The sequence below is a fragment of the Triturus cristatus genome, chromosome 2_2 (genome assembly GCF_964204655.1).
Source record: "Triturus cristatus chromosome 2_2, aTriCri1.1, whole genome shotgun sequence".
NCBI classification, from domain to species: Eukaryota; Metazoa; Chordata; class Amphibia; order Caudata; family Salamandridae; genus Triturus; species Triturus cristatus.
The window spans coordinates 669,661,216-669,682,167 of record NC_140582.1 but is presented as its reverse complement, the minus strand read 5'-3'; the positions used below and the strand labels follow the sequence as shown (position 1 = coordinate 669,682,167).

The following is a 20,952-nucleotide window of genomic DNA, read 5'->3' as shown; positions in this document are numbered from 1 at the left end:
CACTGGGGAATATTCTTAAGGAGGAATCGTGGTTAGAAGTATTAATCAGAATGGAGCTATTAACTGACAAAATTCTATCCCATTTACATTTGCTTTTCCAGGGGTCTATATACCAGGCTACATGTGACTGAGATGGTGCAGGGAATATTCACATTCACATTTAGCGCTGGGGAGGATATAGTAGGGCAGATGGATCTAGCATTAAGGGGGATGCTGTCACCCTCACCACCAGGGGAGACAAATAGAGGTTCCATAAAGCCAACAATGACATCAAAGTTGTCAGTGAAGGATGCAACTGGAATCAGAACTGCCTGAAGGTAGACTAGAAACAATAACATCTTCATTAGGTGCAGGAGGATATCTGCTTTCCCACAAAAAATCGATGACATGCTTCACCCTGCCCTGCCGGATCCCCAGAGAATGGAAAACTTTACTAAAAAGACAGTTTCTCAAGAAATGGGGACGCCTTAGCGGAGGTGGACTCAGATAGTTTGCCCCTATTGCTCGTTCTGCGCTTACAATCATGAGAAGAGCAGGGCGCATGTACTTTTTATGTCATTTCCAGGCAGGTGATATCAGTAATTGGTTTCGTCCTGGAAATCTTGATTTGGATTTACATGGCTCTGATGCAAAGTAATTAATAGTGCATAGATGTCGCAAGATGCTACATCGTGACTGGTACCCAGGCACCAGAGACACAGCAAATGTGCATCTGTAGAGGACAGCTGCCCTGGGCCTGCACCATGAGTAGGTCTTAAAGCCCAACGTCTATTGAGGAGACAGTGAAATAAAAGAAATGTTGAATGCGTCAGGCTCCAAGTCCTAGGGTGTATGAGATGCAGAAGAAAGGCACCTACCTTTCAATTTTCATCTTCCGTTTGGTGCTTCAGAGACCCACAACTGATGCACCAACAGTGACAGCAGGTGCCGGGGACAGAACAATGCTAGAAAAAAGCAACAGCCAGCCTGAGCAATCGGAGGAATTTTAAGAAGAGAAATCTACAGGAAGGTATTTTCAATAGAAGAATTGTTTTCCTATGTAAACATTTTGGCTCAGATTCACAAAGCTGCAGCCACAAACTTTCATGAGGATGTTGCTGGCTGCAGTTTCAATATTCGTAACATCTGATTTACTGTTGGACTCTGCGGGGCTGCCCCTTCATGCAGAATTGGGGCCGCTGCTGCATTATTTATAAGAATCTCCGAGCCAGGTGTGCATGGTAATGGGGCATGTGGATGTCAGCAGGGCCCTGCCTCATGCTAATGGCTCCCATGGGTGCCACACTGATACAGACAGGCAATATAGGGGCCTAAAAACATCAATGATTAGATTTACTCCTCCACCTCCAATGTAAGGGTGGAAATGTAAATTTTGAATCCACCACTCGTATATTCCAGAAGTGTTAGAGCGTGTGGTCTACATTGCGCCATTGCTGCCCTCTGCCCATAATGTTATGTTCCTTCTTCTGCTGCAGGCCTAGGCTAAGTCCTAACTTCAGTAGGGGAACAGTTTTTATTTAACTGGCATACACAGGTGCTCCGAGCTTGACTTGAATGGAGAGCACACATGTCTTTGGTATTGAGTGCTTCTTAATCTCACCAATTCTCTCTGAAATCTTTCCATCCAAATATTTTTTCTTTGATTTTTAAGCAAAGCAATAAATGGGCCAGAGGCCCCATTGGCTCCCCCAAACTAAATGCATTATATGGCTAGGCGTGAGGGGAGGCAGTCTTCATGATGTCCAGACTTCGCTAAAAGGGAAAATTATTGGTGGACCCAGTCCATCAGTCTGCCAGAATCTAGCCCAGCTACCCAAACAGCTCCATCCCCAACTTCTAAAGATCTTCAAAGGAGTAGTAACTTCTCAATTACTGTCTAAAGTTCATCTTGTCCTTTATGAACACTGGACATGTCCAGTTCTTGCCTTGTCTCCCCTTATGCCCCTGCCTTCTTTGGGTGCTGGACTACATCATCTTTGGGTGTTGCATAGTTTGTGATGCGTAGTGACCTCGGCTTGTTCTATTTGTGAAGTCTTCCAGCTTCGAGTGTAGCAATACTTTGGCCTTTCCATCTCCTTCTTGTTGCAAATACAGAAGTGTTTTGGGCTCTAAGAGCGACTTCATGGCTCTCTGTTTGCCTTTTCAATGGAACATGAGGGGGGAAGCAACGTTTGACCTGTAAGGACATCCCTTATTGGGCATAAGTCTCTATTTTTACGGTGTCACTGCGGACAAGTCTTCATACAGTTTGATTTTAAATCCACTCAAGATGATGTTTACTTTCATCCTCACTCATTATGAATTCTTTCTCCCCAAAGAAGTGCACCCTTTTGAAAATGTCAGGGAGGAAGACCTTGTGGAGAGTAGAACCTATGTGTTAAATCAAGCTTGATGTGCGATGCGTGTAGCTGGTCTCTGACTACATGTAGAAGGTCACAGAAAAATCTTTGTATTTGCTACTTCTCCGCACTTCTGGGAACCCCGTAATTTGAATGGCCTTTTACGGGTCTTCCGGCTTGTTTGTATTTTGATGTTTTTTTCTTCTAACGCTGTGACCCTCTTCCATAGCTGCTGATGTTCCTAGGATGTTTCATCAGTTACTCATTCAAGTTAATCTACTCTCCTTCAGTTCAGTGATCTTGACTCAATGCCATTTTGTCCTATTGTCCTGGTGTGGTCAGATGTATTAAATCTCTCAGCTTGTTTCCGCTCTTTCTTCGCAGGACATAGGGACGAATGCTCCTTACAGGTTCTATCCTCTATTTTTCAGACTCTGGAGCTTGTTTGAGGGTTGGGAGGGTAGCTTGGAGGGTAAGTTCTTCTGTCGGCTTCGGGTGGTGAGCGATCTCTAAGGGCCCCGTGGGACTTCCATGGGTTGCTAATGTCTCCATCTCAACTGATACTTTAAGGGCACTTAATTTGAAGAGCATTCCCCATGGTCGCCCTAGAACATCCCACTCTTGAGTCACAGAGCAGATGCTGGTGCCATAGTTCTAGTCTTGTCCCAGGCTCCAGCAAGGACCAAGTTGATTGCCAATGTTTAGATGTCCCTGAAGCATAATACTTTGGTTCACCCTCTGCATCAGTTGGTGGAAAGAGGCGGGCTCAAGGGGACAGGCGTCCAGAAGTCTTTGCTCTTCTTTTATAAAAGAAATCCCCTTCAGGTAACTCCCTGCACTCCTCCAACCACAGTAAACGTTGCTAGGTCAGTCCAATTGTCCAGGCCCTGTCACTGTGTCCAATTTCAGTTGCTCATCACCACTTATGGTTCTACTGGCTCACTGAACCCCTTCACCATCTCCAAGCTGAAGGGCATTCTTCTGCGAAGTCCACCACACCCTGTTATCTGCTTTAGGGAGGTCCAGGTATGTGTTTGTTTCATTTACTACTGGAGGCCCAGGTCCTACTCAGCATGCACAGCTTGGTTTATCTCTCTGCCCAGGGCCTGTTGAGTGAACGATATGCTCTCCTCAAACTCCTCCATCCATGGCACCCTCCTCCTTGGCACCTGTCAACATGGATGGCAGCCTCAATATTATATTAAGGGGAGCTGCCCTCTCTGTGGATTTCATCACAGGGAGACTCCTTTCAGTCCAGGCAGCAACCTCCAACCCCCTCAGGCGGCCCTCACTGTGTCTTCTCAGCCACCTTCCACACAGCTAACAGGATCCAAGAGGGTGGCCGCCGCCTGAGTAGGAGCGCTGCTATGGGCTGTGCAATCATCCTCCTCTAGCCGGGGGCTCCAGCTTGGAGCTAGGGCAGCCATAACCAATACTTGCTTTTAGCGCTAGGGGAGATTGGCTGGGTCATCGTAGCTGATTGGTGCAAATATTTAGCTTTATGTGCTGAGGTGCAGCAGAGCCTGAGTACATGAAATCCTACTTTATGCTTGGTAAGGCCATGGCCCTCCCCCTCTTTGCACTCTTTTCAATCAGTTTTTTGTGACAAGAACAGTCAAATTTGGAGAGAAAATAGCCAGCCCTAATAGTCTGCTTACTGCAAATATCCTCACAAAGGCAGATGATATTGCTAACTATTTAAGACCTGATCCAGGAATCTTCTAGCTGTGGAAGCAGCAAAATAAACCTAGCATTTTTAAACGCTGCATTGGGACTAAGGGTTCCCTTAATATAGAAGAAATAAATATTAAACCTTGAATTATAAGACCTGAAGCTACTAGCTGGTTTTGGTATTTGATGTCAGTAGCAGATTTTTATGACTATAATTCAAATTATTGTTTTTGCCAATATTTGTTTTAGTTTCACTGCCTACCATTTGGTCTGAACCCTGGATATTTACAATAAAAAATAAACAGGCTAATGAACCTAATTCATTTGGATAAGGAATTTCTTAAAGTGTTTGCAAACAAAAAGGTGCGGACAATTCTTGGGAGGGGAGTCGGGTCTACCATGAACTACTAACTAGCTGCGTCAGAACAAGTGCTCCAATCAGTACACCAGTCAACATAATCACCTGGGTGACCACCTTCACGCCTACATCAAACAAAATCCAGAAGATTATCAAGAAACATTGGTCGATCCTGAAGTCAGGCTCTCTCAACATCACTAGTCCAAGGTTTGCATACAAACGAACACAGAACCTCAAAAACCTTCTAGGCCACACAAGATCCCAAGTGACTCCTAGGACAAAACAATGTACCCTCTGAGGTATACCACCAGTAACGGGACACTACACATGTGGAGTGTGCACTGGGTGCCCATTCACGACAGCCACTATGGAGATCCACCTAGATGAATCACATACTTGGACACAAAAGGGACTCACCAATTGTAATACCACAAACGGAATATATTTAATCATCTGCCCCTGCACGTTAAATTATGTGGGTATGACAATGACACCAATAAAGATCAGAACAATGGAACATTGCAGCAATGTGCACTGCACTACCAAGACGTCTATACACTTTCTCATTGTCAATCATATACCAGATGACATCAGGTGGACTGTCTTTGAAGCTAATGATCAATGGGAAAATGGTCTTTGTTCAACAGAGAACAATGCTGGACTTTTTGTTTAAAAACCCACATTTGTGGATTGAACAATGACATTCCGTGACATGAATGTAACAGATGATGCTGTGAATCAAAATACCCAGGATAACCTATGATCACGACACCCCTTGGACACAACAGTCCCATCCAATGATATTTGTAAATACCAGAACAATACCCAATTCATATCTTTCTCACAGAGGTATTCTAGTTATTACCAAGACTTCCATACCTGGAGGACTCTATATGAATCCAACATGGGCAAACACCACAACACAAGCTAATTTGTGTCTTCCCCACAGAGCCACATTTATGAAGACTAGCACTCTCCTCCCGAGAGGTACCCTAAAGGTATTCACTCGTTAACCCTTAGCCCATCTTTATTAACTAACTTGTGAGTCATTACACTAATACAAGTATCTTTCCAAGATGGCCGCCATTCATTTCACAAATCTAGGTCCAACACACTGGGTCCTCCATGTGCTCATCCAAAACGTCACTTGGTAGAGCCCAGGAGGAGGGAGACAGGAATCCAAAATAGCCATGTTAATGATGTACGTGGCTCTCCCAAAACACACCCAGGACCAATTTGTAACACATATGGCTGGGTTGGCCCATCTCTCGATATTGTACCAACCCCTTTTACATATTTAGGCACATGCCTCATAGTAATTTTTACCAAGCCAAGATGGCTGAATTGATTTGTCATTTTGTGATCCATCACTCTGTAAATTGCCCGAGGTGTCACTAGGGGTTGTCACTCGGAAGAGCCCAGGTGGGGGGGCACAGGGAAATAACCTAAACAGTCAACACATAAGATTCCCATTATTATATAAAGGACCGGGCCACCCATTACGGACACGGCTGGGTCTGGTGAACATCTTGACATAACAGCAACCTTTCTCCTAAAAGCTAATGGCATATGCTTCTCAGTAACTTTGACTAGGCCACGATGGCCGCACTGATTTGGCTCCAAACCCTGTGACCCAGAATCCGGAAAACAATCAGGTGAACGATGCACACCTGGCTGAGAATCAAAACACATAAACGGCTACCCCTCACCCAGAAATCTACCTCCAGACGGGCAGAGATGGGTAGGTCAAGAGCAAAATTCTGCGTCGGAATATGTCAGTACCACAACTTTGACTGTACGCTCCAGGCTCTCCCTGGTGGGTACACCCATTTTCATCCAATTGAGATCCATTTTCATTATGAGCTGCAGTTAATACGCAGTTCACTGCCTTGATCTAAGGTGCATTGACCAGTACACCAGCAGGGTAAGAGTATTCACTACTGTGAGCTGGGAAACAATACTATGTGGGTATATGGGTGCCTAATGTTTATGTGTCAGTTTGTCTTGATGTGATGATGTCCGTTACCACTACTATGTAATTCGCCTGATTCGTTGTCTGTTCTATTTCACTAGTCACACAGGAGCAATGACTGCGCTCCTAGCATGTTTTTGACAAATGTTAAAGCATAAGAAACATGACTATGAGTAACTGCCTATGTCGCAAGGAGGTTCTACGGAAGTTACTTGCCATATGTATTGCATAAATGTGAACTTTTTTTCTATACCACTTTCTCCCTCTTTGTAGTTTGGAAATCGAGATCTGACTGGCGATTTTACACGTAGGTACAAATTACCTTAGGTATCCCTAGATAGATCACTATTTCTCTAAATCACACATCCCACTCTGGTGTGGGGTAGGAATATCTATCTTAGTCGGTCCTGAAGAAACCTCAAAAATCACTCCTGAACCATGCAGGCGTGAAACATGTCGACCGTTTTGATCACACATTGTGAGTTTGTCACGGCTCATTCTACCCCATTGACAACATTCACACTTATTTTTAACCCTGCCAAGAGGGCCACTGATTAAAAAACTTAACGGTATCCCATAAGTAGTTTTAAGATACATTTTCACTAGACCCACTACCCTACCTCCACATACCCTCACTCATCATTACGGCTGAAATTGAAGAGCTCCACCAAAGAGCCCACTTGCAGGGCCCGTGGGAAATTGCAGTACCGGTTCCACGAGGAGCAAAGCCCTATGATGAAGCATGACACCCACTTGGGTGTGTGAGGGCTCTATCTTCCAAAAAGGAATATTTCCCTGATCATTATACTTTCCAACCATGCCCCACTCTTTTTCCCTATAGGAACAGCTACCATCCACTTGTATACAGATTCTGAATTCTTTATATGCAGTTCAGGTTTGGTCCCCTTCCCTTGAACTCTTTTAAATGCTCATGGCATCAGCCTTCCACTGTTTTCCAATTTTGCCCCAGCTACATCTCTTTAACAGAGATAATTGCCCATGTGTTTTTTGCTTGTCTGGTGTATTGTCGCCCGAGAGAAAAATGGCTTAAACCAATTTGCAAGCAGTTGGGTACACGCATTTAGGGCAAAGCTCTCCATATCCTTAGAGTGGACCCTAATCTGGCAACCACTTGCTCGCTTGCAAAGATTTGGGTAATATGTGGGCAATAAGAAGGAAATTACTGAAAGAGTGAGATCGTTAATTTTCCTTTTATCTCTTTTTAGTAGCTTTTTATGTTTTAATTGGAATGTTGTCCATTTTTATTGATAATATTTAAATTGGTCTTAAGAGTTGTGCTCATTTAGAATGAAGACAACATAGTAGGCCACATTGTATATACTGGAATAGGCAAAGGTTTTTGTAGTTGTGGCCCTGTATTGTTAAATAGTGCTTAGCCTAACTACTTAATGGAATCTAGATCATTGATTGATTGATGTTTTTTACTAGACTACTATAGTATATTGTCAGCTTTTTAAACTATCTGTATGAGCTGTATTGCACCTGCACTTTTATGGTCTCTTGACCGAATTAAACGTTTTTTATGATGATGATGATGATTCTGAATTCTAGTCCGACCATTCACACAAAAACACAAATTAGATAGTTCTTCTACTGTGGGAAACTCTCAAATTCCTAGCCCAAATTCAGAAGAGGATGTTGTCTTTTGTCTGGAAGGAGCAAGCACCAAGAGCCTCAAAAACAACGATGCTGCACAGCACACTCAAGGAGGGATTGGTCTTCCTAATATTAGGCGTTACATTCAGGCAGCCTAGATCCATCTTGGCCTTGATTGGAATTAAAGTCCCAATGGTGAGGGAGGGGTCATGGTACAGCAAAGCTTTTCACTGATTCCGATGTACTATGGTTGACCGACGACAGATTCCATTGTGCGTGTCTCATCAATACTTTTGCAGTATTGTCCGCTGGATCACGAGATCACAAGGAGCTCTACGCCATTCCCTTCCCCAATGGACCTGATTGTTTATAACCCAGATTTTATGGCTGGCATTACTGACCCGAGTTTCAAACACTGGAGCAATGATGACCCTCCACTTCTGAGAGACCTTTTCTTTAAGGAGACCCAGACACCTGAGAGTTAATATGAGATGAGGTGGAGTTGGAGTAAGATTATGATTTTACACTTACAAAACTCTTACATTGGGAAGATCCCCTGGGATGGTGGCTTAGCTGGGAGCGAGGAGACCTGACTTTAAAAAATATGTTATAACAAACAGACCTGTAAAGGAATATCATGGTTCTAGAGACACTTCTCTGATTTGCACTCTAAATCTAGGCATAGGTATACCTCTCAATGGTAGGAAGAATTAGTGGTAGAGATATCAGAGGATACATGGGGTAAGATTTGGCATGGAATTGTCCATCATTTATTTGTGTGCAATATAAAGAAAATTGATACAAACTATTTACTCACTGGTACCTATCCCCCTATCAGGCTGCAAAAGATGTTTGGAAGGTCTGAGCTTTGGTGGAAGAACTGAGTTGTGAGGAGAACTTTTTTTCACATGTGGTGGTCATTTAGCCATGTTCAAACATATTGGTCTGACATAGCGTTAATTTAAAACATAGAGGGGATCTCGCTACTCATGCAGCCTCTTATAGTGCTGCTAGGATTCCCTGGAGAGGATAGTATTTATTCACTAATGACCCCACTTGGCAAGTTGATGACCAATTTCCTGCTACTGGCTAGGTGTGTCTTGGCCCAAGTTTTAAGGCAAACAATTGTTCCTTCAATGCATGTATGGTGGTGTAAGATCTGGAACATTTATGCTATGTAGCAGGGGTTTTCAACCTTTTCAGTTATAGAAGCTACTTAAGTTCAATAAAAATATCCCGAGCTACTGATACTAATAATATTGTTGTTATAGTAACCATCTTAGACAAGATTACATTAGTCGCCCCCATATTCAAGGCTTCTAGCAGTGATCAGCTTGGTGCACCAGGCAAAGTTGCCAGCATTATTATAAAAAAAATACTTTGTTGATTTTTAATGCCTCTGCATGAGTAACACATAACCATGATATCCCTGGTACAAATGTGATCATGTTAGTGATAAGTCTTCCCTGCGCCCAAGGATTTCATCATTTAAATATGAGCTTTGAACATATTTCGAAAATGCAGCCATATTTCTGCAGACACCAACCAATGAGCTTTGAAGATACACACAATTTTGTCACAAATACACAGTCTCATTTTTGGTATACATATATTAATTCAAACAAACAAAAGCTTCTAAGTTAGTAGGCTGGGCTGCACAGTGGAGAGCTACTCACAGGTAGCTGGAGAGCTACCAGTAGCGTTGAAGAAGCCTGCTATCAAGAATTTGTTAGCTAATTTGGTAGGTTTGCAAGTTTGGCAGTTGTTTAAGGTGTATGTGAAGTGGGATTACAACATCAGAGTGGTGTTGACTACGTCTGATAAACTGCAGAAAGTGCGGGTATAGGAAACTGGGATTTTGTTGCAGTAGTGTGCCCACATTTCGCTTGGTATTTGATGCAACTTTGATGGAAGTGAACTGGGACCCTGCTAATCAGGACCCCAGTGCCAGTGTTCTTTCCCCAAAACAAAATAACTGGTCACTCGCTCCCTAAGTGACCAGGCCTTTAGAACTTCTGTAAGTCCCTAGTAAGTGGTGGCTCTGGTACCTAGGGCATAGGTACTAAAGATAGTCCCTAAGAGCTGCAGCATATCTTGTGCCACTCTTAGCGACCCAGCACCAACCTCATACAGGCTACCACTTCAGTCTGCGTGACAAAGTGCTCTGAAAAGTAAAAAAACAACATGAAATACACTTGTGTGCCATGTCCCCTAAACACTGCATGTAAAATGTGTAAGTCCTCCTACAGCATGCCTTACAGCCCTAAGGCAGGGTGCATTATATTACATTTGTGGACATATCTGCATGATCAGATATGCCTATGTACTGACCAGTTCCATTATTGCCAGTACAAGTGACAAGGGAAGTCATCTTAAGAACATCTCCTGGACAAGGGTAAACACGAGTTCCACAGCTACATGATGGCTTCTCTGAAACTACAGATGTTTGGCATCAAACATCTTGTATTAATAAACCCATACCGATCCCACTGAATCCAGTCATCGATTAACTAATACATGCACCCAGAGGGCACCCTGAAAGCCTACCAACTACTAATGTGCTGACTGACTGGTCCTAGCCAGCATGCCACCACAGACGAGTTTCTGACCCCCAGGAGTGAGGGCCTTTGCTCTCAGGAAGTCAGGAATAAAGCCCACAGGATGGTCTGCAAATTAGCATTCCAAGGCAGGGAGCTTCAAGGAGCCCACTGCCTTTGGCATGCGATTCTGGCTTCCCTCATAGAAGAGGATGCCAAACACTCCTGTCCTGGGCCCATTTGGCACTTCAACACGCTGGAAAATTAGTAGTCAGCGAGGTGTGTTCACCTTCAGATTAGTTACACCCCTAAGGTGGGCTATCTGAAGTGAATACAAAAATCAGAAGTCTGCCATCTTTGTGATGGCAAACTTAGGAACTCTGTGACAAGGCTATGCCCACTTCCCACATGAAGGGTCATAAACGAGGCGTATTGACCCCACGGGTAAGAAGCCCATTGGCTACTACCCTACACTACCCTAACTACCCTAAATATAGTATTTAGAGGAGCCCCTGGCACCAGGTAATCAGATCCAGTCAACCTAAAAGAAGAAGGACTGAAGAGCTGCAAAAAGCAAGAACTGTGGATGGAGCAACTGACTTGCAAACAACCCTGCCAGCCTGTGCGCTGTTCCCTACTGCCTTCAAAAGTTTGGGAGGATCCCCAGCACTTCTGCCAAGACCCAGGAACTCCTGTGGAGCTGTGGAGCTGCTTCCCTGCACCCTGCAAGTACCAATGAAGGAACTGTGAGGACTCCGGTCCATGTAAACCCAACACCGGCCAGCACCACTGCACCCGTCGCTCCAAGACCAAGTTGAAGTGGGCCAAAGGTGCCAGCATGGACCCCCAGTCTTCCAGAGAAGAAGCCCACCTTGGGTTTGCCAGGAATGGACTCCCTGACGCTTCCAGCATGCTCTATATGCAGCCCAGACCGCAAGTGACTTGGCTGTGAAAAACCAGACTCCTCAAGACACCTCTGCACCTTTTACCCCTGGGCCGAGTGGAAGTGAACCAAAGGTATCCCTGAGCAACGTGAGACCTGAGCTCCCCTGTTGGTTCAGCCGGACTGGTTTCCTAGTCCAATCCTGCAGCCTCCTTTCGACAGGACCGATCCTCGTAGGATAATATTGGGCACCCGTCAATGAAAAGCACCTCTGCACCCAGCCGCCCCCGTGCCGCCCCTGTGCCGCCCGAGATGACCTGTTGTTGCTGCCTTAGGCCTTGCCCCATACTTACCTTAAGTCCAGGAAATTGGTCCTAGAAGTAGCTCTGAAGTACCTGTATGCAGTGTATGTCTTTCCTCCATAGGATAACATTACCGCTTCAGAAATTGTTTTGATTTTTCAAATCAGTAAAAATTCATAACTCAAAGCTTACTTACCTGATTTTGAAGATCTTGTTGCCAAAAGATATATTAAGATAAGAGTTTTTTTTTAAATAAATTGATGTGGATCTCCTTACTGGGTTGTGTGCATCATTTATTGACTGTGTGTTTGTAATTCAGATGTCTAACACTCCTCTCTGATAAGCCTGGGCATGCTCGATCACACTACCCCCTAGAAGAGCACCTTGAGATTGCTAGAGCAAACCCCTGTCCACTCATAAGGGATACCTGGACTCTTTGCACAGTTTGCCTCTTTTTGGTATACTTTATGAAGAGGCAGCTTCCCACAACGGCTATGCGAAATTACATCTTCCTCTTCCAGTTCATCAGAGGTTGAGGACTAGTAAATAAATCTCTACCCTTCTTGTGATTAACAATCTGTGTATTACCAATGCATTCAAATATCAACCTCATTTTGATTTTTGTATGCTATGTAACTCCAACAAAGTGATTACATTTGCAATGTTTGTACCTGTTTCAGTGATGACAAGTTATGAAGTGTTTAATAAAACATGGTAAAATTGACATATTCCTAATGAGTACATTCAATTTTCTTAAAAGTCCCTAGAATATCGTACTACATGTACCTAGTACCTGTAAATTAAATGCTGCTAGAAGACTGCAGCATTCATTTTGCCACCTACCCCCCTCCCCACTAAAGTAGCACTATGAAACATGTGCCCAGACCTGCCCCTGCAGCCTGGGTATGCAGTCGTAAACTGCCATTTCGATCTGACAAAATAAACCTTTTGCCAGGCCTAAAGCTTCCTTTGTAATACCTTTAAGTCACCCCTAATGTAGGATCTAAATGCCCATAGGGCAGGGTGCACGGTATTTCACAACTAGCACTTCTATATTCAGGGCCTAATTCGCAAAAGTAAACTTACACTTGAGTAAATTTACTTTTTTTTTTTTTTACTATTCACAAACTACGAGTTACAAGAAAGTTTACGATTGCGGCGGCTCTACAGTTGGGTTCGGAGAACTCTACATATAAAAAGATAAGACAGGCCTATTGGTCAATTTTATTTCATACATTAGGAATAACCTTATTTAAAGATGGACAACTAAAAGACATTCGTTTGAAACACATTTTCTATGAAAGGGAAAATTACCAGCAAATAAAGAGGAAACTGTGAATATTCACCTGTATCCTTAACCCTGTCAAGCAGGAAATGTGAACGTCGGAGTGGCTTGGAAGGTTTGATCCAGTGACGTAATCATGTCCAATCATCCCTTTCAGAGGCTCTTCTTTTATCTGACTTAACAAAGTTGCATACACCTTTCGCTGCAATTCTGATGGAGGGGTGTACGGCAGGTCTTCAGTAGATCTGTTTTCGAGAAATGGGATTAAAACGATTACTGTTTGTTTTAAAAAGTAGTTAGTGGAAGATTCTCTGCAAAAAAACACTTGTCCTTAGACTTTTTGTGGTATCCTAATTCCCTATCCGACCAAGGTGCTCCCTCCACTAGGCCATTCAATCACTGATTGTTTTCTTTTTCAATTGTTCTGTCTCTTTGCTCTCATCTGCTTTCATTTCTTTTATCATACCATCAAAGCTGCATCCTTGGAACAATTCTAAACTATACAAAGGAGTTTAAGTTCAGGGCATTTACTGGTTTGACATTAGATGCAGACATTGTGAAATTCCCAGGACTTCATTTCTGTACAACTCGGTCTCTGTCCTACAGGGCCATTTCATAAACGGGAAAGGTACAACTCAGAAATCTGCTGCCATAGGAATACGTGAACCTTTGTGAAAAGCTTAGATGGAGAATAGTTCTCATTTTAAAGACATTCTTAAGGTATTCCTGGCATACACTTCGAAATATATGATATTCATATTTTACCCGTGTACACATATGAGTAAAAGTTATGCTTGTATGTAGATAGAAAATTGTGCACACGGAAGTCAAATACAAATGTGTGTTTTTTTGTCTCTAGATCAGGGACGAGTTTTTACAGATGGGCATTTTCCTTCCAAAATACCCCATAAGATGTATTCCCACTCCTTTGCCATCCTGGAAGCACACTTACTGTTACATTTGACTTGACCACATTTTACAAACATTTCCAGGGTGGAAACTTACCATTAAACAGTTATATATCAATACCCACAAATTTACTAGATCGAGGGTATTAACCTATTTTTACAATTAGGGCCTCTCTGGAATGCGCTCAAACATTCCCCACCCATACATGTGCAGCAGTGGAAGCTCCAACCTAATGGGGGCATGTCAACATTCACAAATCGTCTTTGTGAGGATAAATTCCAGCAATACTGAATTTGTAAATCATGTATTTATGTCTACATCTAACCTGAACCTAACATCAGCTAGGTACATTCTCGCCCACCATAAAGTATAATTCTGAACCATGTCACCTCAGATTGAGGGATGGCTTGCGGACTCAGTATAAGATCCAAAGTCTGTTCACTGCACTTTTAGACCGGTTTCCCTTTTGCACGTTTTGCCAAGTATCACCTGGTGAAGTGCACAAATGGAAAAGTTGTGGGTGTGAATAATTACTGCAATTCTCAGGGTACCAGGTTTGCGCCTGATCTGGGTAGTGATCCGATGCTCAGAATTATGGCCATACGGTTTTAACAGGCTAAAAATAGTTAACAAGTTATTCCTAACTTCTCTGTCAGTTCATACCTCCTAGATCATAAAACGAGAGAATTGCAACATTTTGCGAAACGATTTTATGTCCATAGGTTGAGTCAAACTCACAAAATGAGGTAACGTTTGAAGAAATTTCATGCATTCTCGTTGCGTTGCTCAGTCCCTCTTGGGTTGGTTACGTCCTCATGACCTTCTTTTCTTCGGTACAGCTTCCTTAGCCGCACTTGTGTTTAAGAAATCAAAGTCCCCTGGGGACCCAGATCGTATTGTACCTGCAAAGACTGGCACTAGTGGTGGTGGGTGACATGACCAGAGCTTTGTATTTCCCTCAATTAAACTTTGAGCCTGAGAAGTGATAAAATGACTGCATAAAGGATTAGGGCACGAAGGAACACCTCTGGGTTGGTCAATGTAAATAATAAGAAATGATGTACCTATCCAAAACATACGGGTATCTGTATCCCATGTCTGTTCTTTGAGTTATGAATGTGACAGACAACAGTTCGAGGGCCAGAAGAAAGAGCGCACAGCCTTGATGTATGCCTCAACAAACACCTTACAAAGGAGGAGCCAAGATGGCGGACGGACAGGACGTCTGAGCTCCCGGCTCCGCAGCCCGTCTGCTGTTTACATGACATCCTGATCTTTAATCCTGCCTACGGCGCGAGCAAATGTAACCACGAATGCGCTGATACTTCCCGCATTCCTCCGATGTTCCCGCCGGCTTTTTTGGTCGAGGATTCATAGAGTTTGCCGACTTTGGACTTTGCCCACGCATTCTGGCCCGACCACCACCGCCGGACACCGCTTATCACGTACGGTGAGACGACCTGGGGCTGGACCGGCGCCGGGGGAAATGTGACCGGACGTGGAGTGGGCGGCCTGGCGGAGCCTTCTTCGCGACGGAGAGAATTCCTGTACGATTGGGTCCGGGCTGGCGAATCTTCCTTTGTCCTCCTACCAGCGGTCAGAGCGGTGACCGTTTGAGAGCGCCCACCACCCGCATTGCAACACAGCCGAGGGCTCTCCCATCGTGTGAGCCCCGTATAGCGAGCAGCAACTCCTCTTGCCCTCACTATTGTTCCTCCGTCCTATGGAGTCGCCCTCACCCCTCCGAGGTGGGCTGGCGGCGGAAATGGTGTCGGCGCTGGTCTGCTTCGCCGGAGAGGCGGAGGCCGCCATGTCCCTGACGCAGGCTTCACTGCCTGCTGTCGAGCTGGAGGGTGTCCCGGTGGCGCCTTTACATACAGTCGGCATGCTGCAGCAGGGAGCAGACCTGACCTATGGTGATATCCTTCTAGCCCTGGGGGACTTGCGGGCGACATGGTGCCAACGCACTCGAGAACTGGAGTGGAAGATCGATGCTGCTATGCCATCCAGGGAACTACTGCGGTTGTCTGACCCCCCAATGCCTCTCATTCCCTTTGAGGCGGATACAAATTGGCGACAGGGGGGTACTATGGATCGTCCTCTCCCTGGTTACAGTGTCGAGGGTTTGTCTAATGATCAAGTTGCAGATACAAAGCTCCCTTCCACTTTACAAGCTGAGACTCTGCCTCTGCGGGTGTTGCCGTGTCTGCCTCAACATCGCCGGAGTGTGTGCCGTTCGGTGGGGAAAACTGTGTTTGTCACTATCGATGTGGTGATGGTCTATGACTGGGAACTCTCGCTTCTTCTCCCTCTGCGTCTTCTTTGCCGTGAGCGGCCATCTTGCTCCTTTGTTCTGCCTGAGGTACACTCCCAGCGGCGGCCATGTTTGGTGGGGTCTCCGCGTTCAGGCCAGGGTTGATGTTGCCTCCCTTGATGATCCTGCTTGACCGCCTGGCATGACCCGGACTAGAATATTTGCTTATGTATCGGTTGTGCCGCATGTGTGTAAATTGCTACTGTTTACCGCGGGGGTGGATCTGTGGGGCCGCTCAGGATCGGGCCGGGGCTGGGCGATTTTCTTTAGTTTGCTGTACGTATTGGCGGGCGGGGACTAGGATGAGGCTGCTAATTATCTGCTTTGCTCGCACATTTGAAATGGAGTCTCCCCACCTGCCGCTTTGCTTGCTTCTTCAGTTGTGCTGATGATTTTCAGGGTGGGGGATGCTTAATGGGCTGTGGTGACCGGGAGTATGTAACATTTCCTCCTCCTGCCTTCTCTGGGAGTCGGAGACTGGGAGGTTATTTCCCACTCTCCGGACTCTCTTTCCTACTTGGGGTTCATTTGGGGCGACAGGCATGCCTATTGGGGGGGGGTGGGCCATGGCCTTCCGCTGGTATGCAGGGTGGGGGGATGGGATGTGTTCTATGTCTTCTTCGTCTCTATGGCCCTCTCTCTCTTTCTTTCTCCCTTCCTCTTTGGTTTCCTTTTCTTTTATGTTTCTTTGTTTCTTCGGGGTCGGGGTTCAGTGTTAGTAAGGAGCTTATTGTGTTTTATCATTCTGTGGTATAGTGTATGCTCTTCGTCCCTGGATGGTGGCCACCTGTCTCCTTACCAATGCCTTCCTATATAACGCTTCCTTCTGGGTGCTCCGTGAACGGTGATGTCTCTCCTGGTCAGTGATTAGCTTCGACTCTGTTCGAAGTACACTACGTTGTACTCGACAAAACCATAAAATTAAACCTTTTCTTATCCTGACATTATTGTTCTATGTTCTCCAATGTCATAGCGGCCGGCCCCGAGGGGGTTGTAGGCAGACGCTGTGTATTGTGCATCTATCGAAATAAAGGTTTTTAAAAAAAAAAAAAAAAAAAAAAAAACAAACACCTTACATAATTGATTTGTTTAGTTGGACTATTGTACAGTAAACATACCTGGGGACAGGGCCGGACTGGCCGTAGCGGGCACCGGGCAATTCCCCCGTGCGCCGCACGGGTGGGGGCCGGTTTTGAGCCCCTGGGGGCCCTTTTTGTTACAGGGCCGATTTTGCAGCAACGGCCCTGTAACAAAATCGGCCGAAAACCGGCCCTGGCAAAGAGCTCGGCGGCCCGGGGAGGGGGGGCAGGGGAGGGGGGAGGGGCGCCGAGCACTTTGCCAGGGCCGGTTTTGGTTCCCCTGCCTGGGGATGATATCCTATATAACATAACATGTGTTTTTGTAAAGCGCACATTCACCCCAATGGGGTATCTTGGCGCTGAATAACAGATGTTTATTGTTATCCAACTCAATCGACCTCAGATGGATGAAAGGCTGAGTGGACCTGCCAGGATTTGAGCCTGTGACCATAAGGTCCAACACAGGCCCCTACAGTGGTTTCATTAGTCCACTGAGCCACCAGACCCGGCTCTGGCCAAGGCAAGCCCTTGCAGGAGTGTGGAGATAGTACGCCTCCTCAAGTCTAACAAAGGACAAACAAGAAGTGGCCTACCACAAAATGATGCCCCCTCCCAGCAGAATGTGATGAGCAGCCCCTGAATGTCCCATACATCACACATATTTATTGGCCTTGGGCTGATGGGGGCCCCCTAAAGGGCTATGGCCCCCTGAAGGGTTTAGGGTGGGGGCTGTGCCACAGGGGCCGCAGGGGCATGCGTAACGCCCCTGCAAAAAAGAGGGTCCGGCCATTTTGTGTAATTTGCAATGCGCCTTCATGCATAAAAGAGGACTGGTTTCAACATCTTTGTTAGTGTGCTCAAATGTAACGGATAGCATATTAAATATTTATATCGAAATATTTCGTATGAAAGTTTTTTGCACGTTTACCTATAAATGAGCCATTTAATTATAATTAATTATAAGAGCATTTAAGTATGTTACAGACTCACACCAGGGCATTTGATTATACTGCAAAATAGTTTCCTTTATTGTTGGGTTACAGCAACAATACATAACTTTTGACAGTTAAAAAACAAGCCTGCGAGGTTTTAACACATGTCCCTAGTCTGTAAGGCGCTAAACGAGCTGTGCACCACATCTTTTCTCTTCCCATGTCTGTGGTACACTGTATCGGTAACACTCATATGACCCTTATAAATGAACTATAGCAGTGAAAATCTGTACAATCGTCCTGTTTCTTTAACAGGGAAAGAAGCATTATAGTGTTGTGTTCCCAATTTAAAACACATTTTACAGGCTGATAAGTCTGTACTTAATTTCAAATGAGCCATGCAAATACGCTGAATAATTTGGAACCTTTTCTGCTCAAAAGTTTGCTCAATTTTGGTACAGAGAGATAGGTTAGCTCACTACTTTGATTTTTACTGTCAGGTGTCAAAAGGATATTCCAATCAGTAATATGTAACTAACAGAAAGGATGGGAATTGTATTTATATAGCACTTACTATCCCTGACGAGGCGTTGGAGCACGTTGTGGCACGCTATTCCAGAACCCAAGATTAGATGTAAATAGGTAGCAGATTACTAATATGCGCGTCCTTTTTTCTTGTAGGAATAGTTGTGGTAAGTTTGTTAAGTTTGTGTTCTGGTCATCTAGTTCATTTACTCTTGTGTTTTGAATAGAGATGGATTAGTTGAGTAGATTAGTAACGGGAACATGTGAGATATTATTGGGAGTAGTGGACGTGAGCCTACCTGCTAGTTGGATCAACTAGATAGGATGAGGTAAATGTTTGGAAGGAGGTTTGTGAGTCTACAGCAGTAAGAAAGGTTAGGGATAAGTCAGAGAGTGGGGGAAGGAATGGCAGAGGTGAAGGGGTTTCGATTTTTTTTTTTGTTACTGAAAAATGCATATTATATACATGTACACGGACATACCCCAGCATCTAAGGCCCTCATTTATGAAATGTGACGCATCGCTGTGAGAAAGGAGCGATGCGTCACTTTTCATTGCGCCCTCCTTGCGACACCAATGATGCATTATATTTACAGTATGACGCATCATGTCGCAAGGAGTTACAGATACGTCAGGATTTCTGACGTATCTGTAGGCACAAAAATTATGCATTGCTGGAGTGTGTCACAAAAGTGACGCAACTCCAGAAATGGGTCATTACACATGGGCAAGTCCCAGGTTAAATGTGCCTGCATCAGTCTTACACCTGCCATGAGGCAGACGTAAGATATTGAAACAACGGCGTCCTAGAAGTAGCGCAGTGAATTCTTATAGATTTCACTGCGTCACTTCTGCGACCCTTTCGTGCGTCAGACCGCCCCCCATGCATACATTATACCTGGCACAGGTATAATGTGGCGTAGGGGTTTACAAAGTGACGCATCTACCTAGATGCGTCACTTTGTAAATATGGCGCAAAATGGAGCAAGTTTTACACCACTGGTGCTTCACACAGAAAGTGACCCACCAGCGGCGCAAAAGTGACACAAGGGCCCATAAATAAGCCCCTAAATATCTACAAATATGCATACATAGATAAATAAACACAGACATACAGACATTATATTTAGTAATATATCTGTACTAGGCATTAATACATTACATACATGTAGCAATATTTACATTGTCAGACGTACACATACATCTATGTTGTGTATAAACCTATATAGACTATTGTTTTGCTTTTGTATATCTAAATACATTGTCATACCCTTACAGGTGACTTCTCTAGGAACATGTTTACCTACTCTGACATAAATGTAAAATCATACACAGAAAAATAAACCCATATATATGGACACCCAGCTAGATACTATGACATACATATATACATGTATACGTAAAGCATAAACATACGTTTATTGTTATATACATAATCATGTTTTTAAAATATATTTGTATTCACACATACATGAATATACACATTTTTCATATATACATATGCAATTGTAATTGTATTTATATAACGCTTACTACCCTGAAGAGGCGTTGAAGCGCTTTACACAGAGCAGCACGCTGCTAAGGAACCCAAGGTTAGTGGTTGGACCAGTGTTATTGGTTATTGTGTGTTACTGGAATGAACCTCGTAATCTCAAGGGAATCATTCCATGTTTTTAGTTAAGTTTATTTGTAATAGATGAAGTGGTTTGTGAGTTCATGCCGATGGTTGATGGGATTAATAAGTGAGCTAGAGTGGATTGAGGGATATTACTTACAAAGCAGTTTGTTATGGACTTTGAAAGAAGGTGTGGACAATTTGAAGAAATGCGATATGAGAGATGAAGGCAAACACAAGTGACAGAGTAGGCTGTGTTCTGAGAGAGGAAGCTTGCAGGAATGGAAAGCAGGAGTGTGTCATTAAAGGAAAAAAGAGAGGAGACAAGAAGAAGTTTTGAGAAAAGGTCGGCATTCATGCGGGGTTTTAGGAGTATCGGAGGCTTTTTCAGATAGCATTCCATCTGAGGATTCAACACTGTAGAAAGAAACATTATTTGCATGTGATGTAGTGTTCTATTAGGTACTTTTGACTGGCACTAGATTCAAATGAACAGTACGTTCACTGCTCAAATACCACTGCACCACCTCTTCAGCAAGTGCAGGGGTTGGAAGTGTATAGTAATGACTGACTGCATATATTAAGAAATATCAAGAGATTTTGGCAGCACCTGA

At 44.3% G+C, this 20,952-nt stretch overlaps 1 protein-coding gene across 4 annotated transcripts in view; it reads right to left on the bottom strand.

Moving 5' to 3' along the window:
• The window catches only part of WDR17 (WD repeat domain 17), a 1,003,384-nt gene that overhangs the window by 34,420 nt on the left and 948,012 nt on the right, over positions 1-20,952 (bottom strand). For 3 of the 4 annotated variants that reach the window (XM_085641859.1, XM_085641857.1, XM_085641858.1), the window contains one exon: positions 13,026-13,209. In XM_085641859.1, coding sequence (XP_085497985.1) covers positions 13,026-13,209 — 184 coding nt within the window. Of the gene's footprint in view, positions 1-13,025; positions 13,210-20,952 lie in introns of those variants that run through there. The other variant, XR_014978161.1, reaches the window with a different exon arrangement.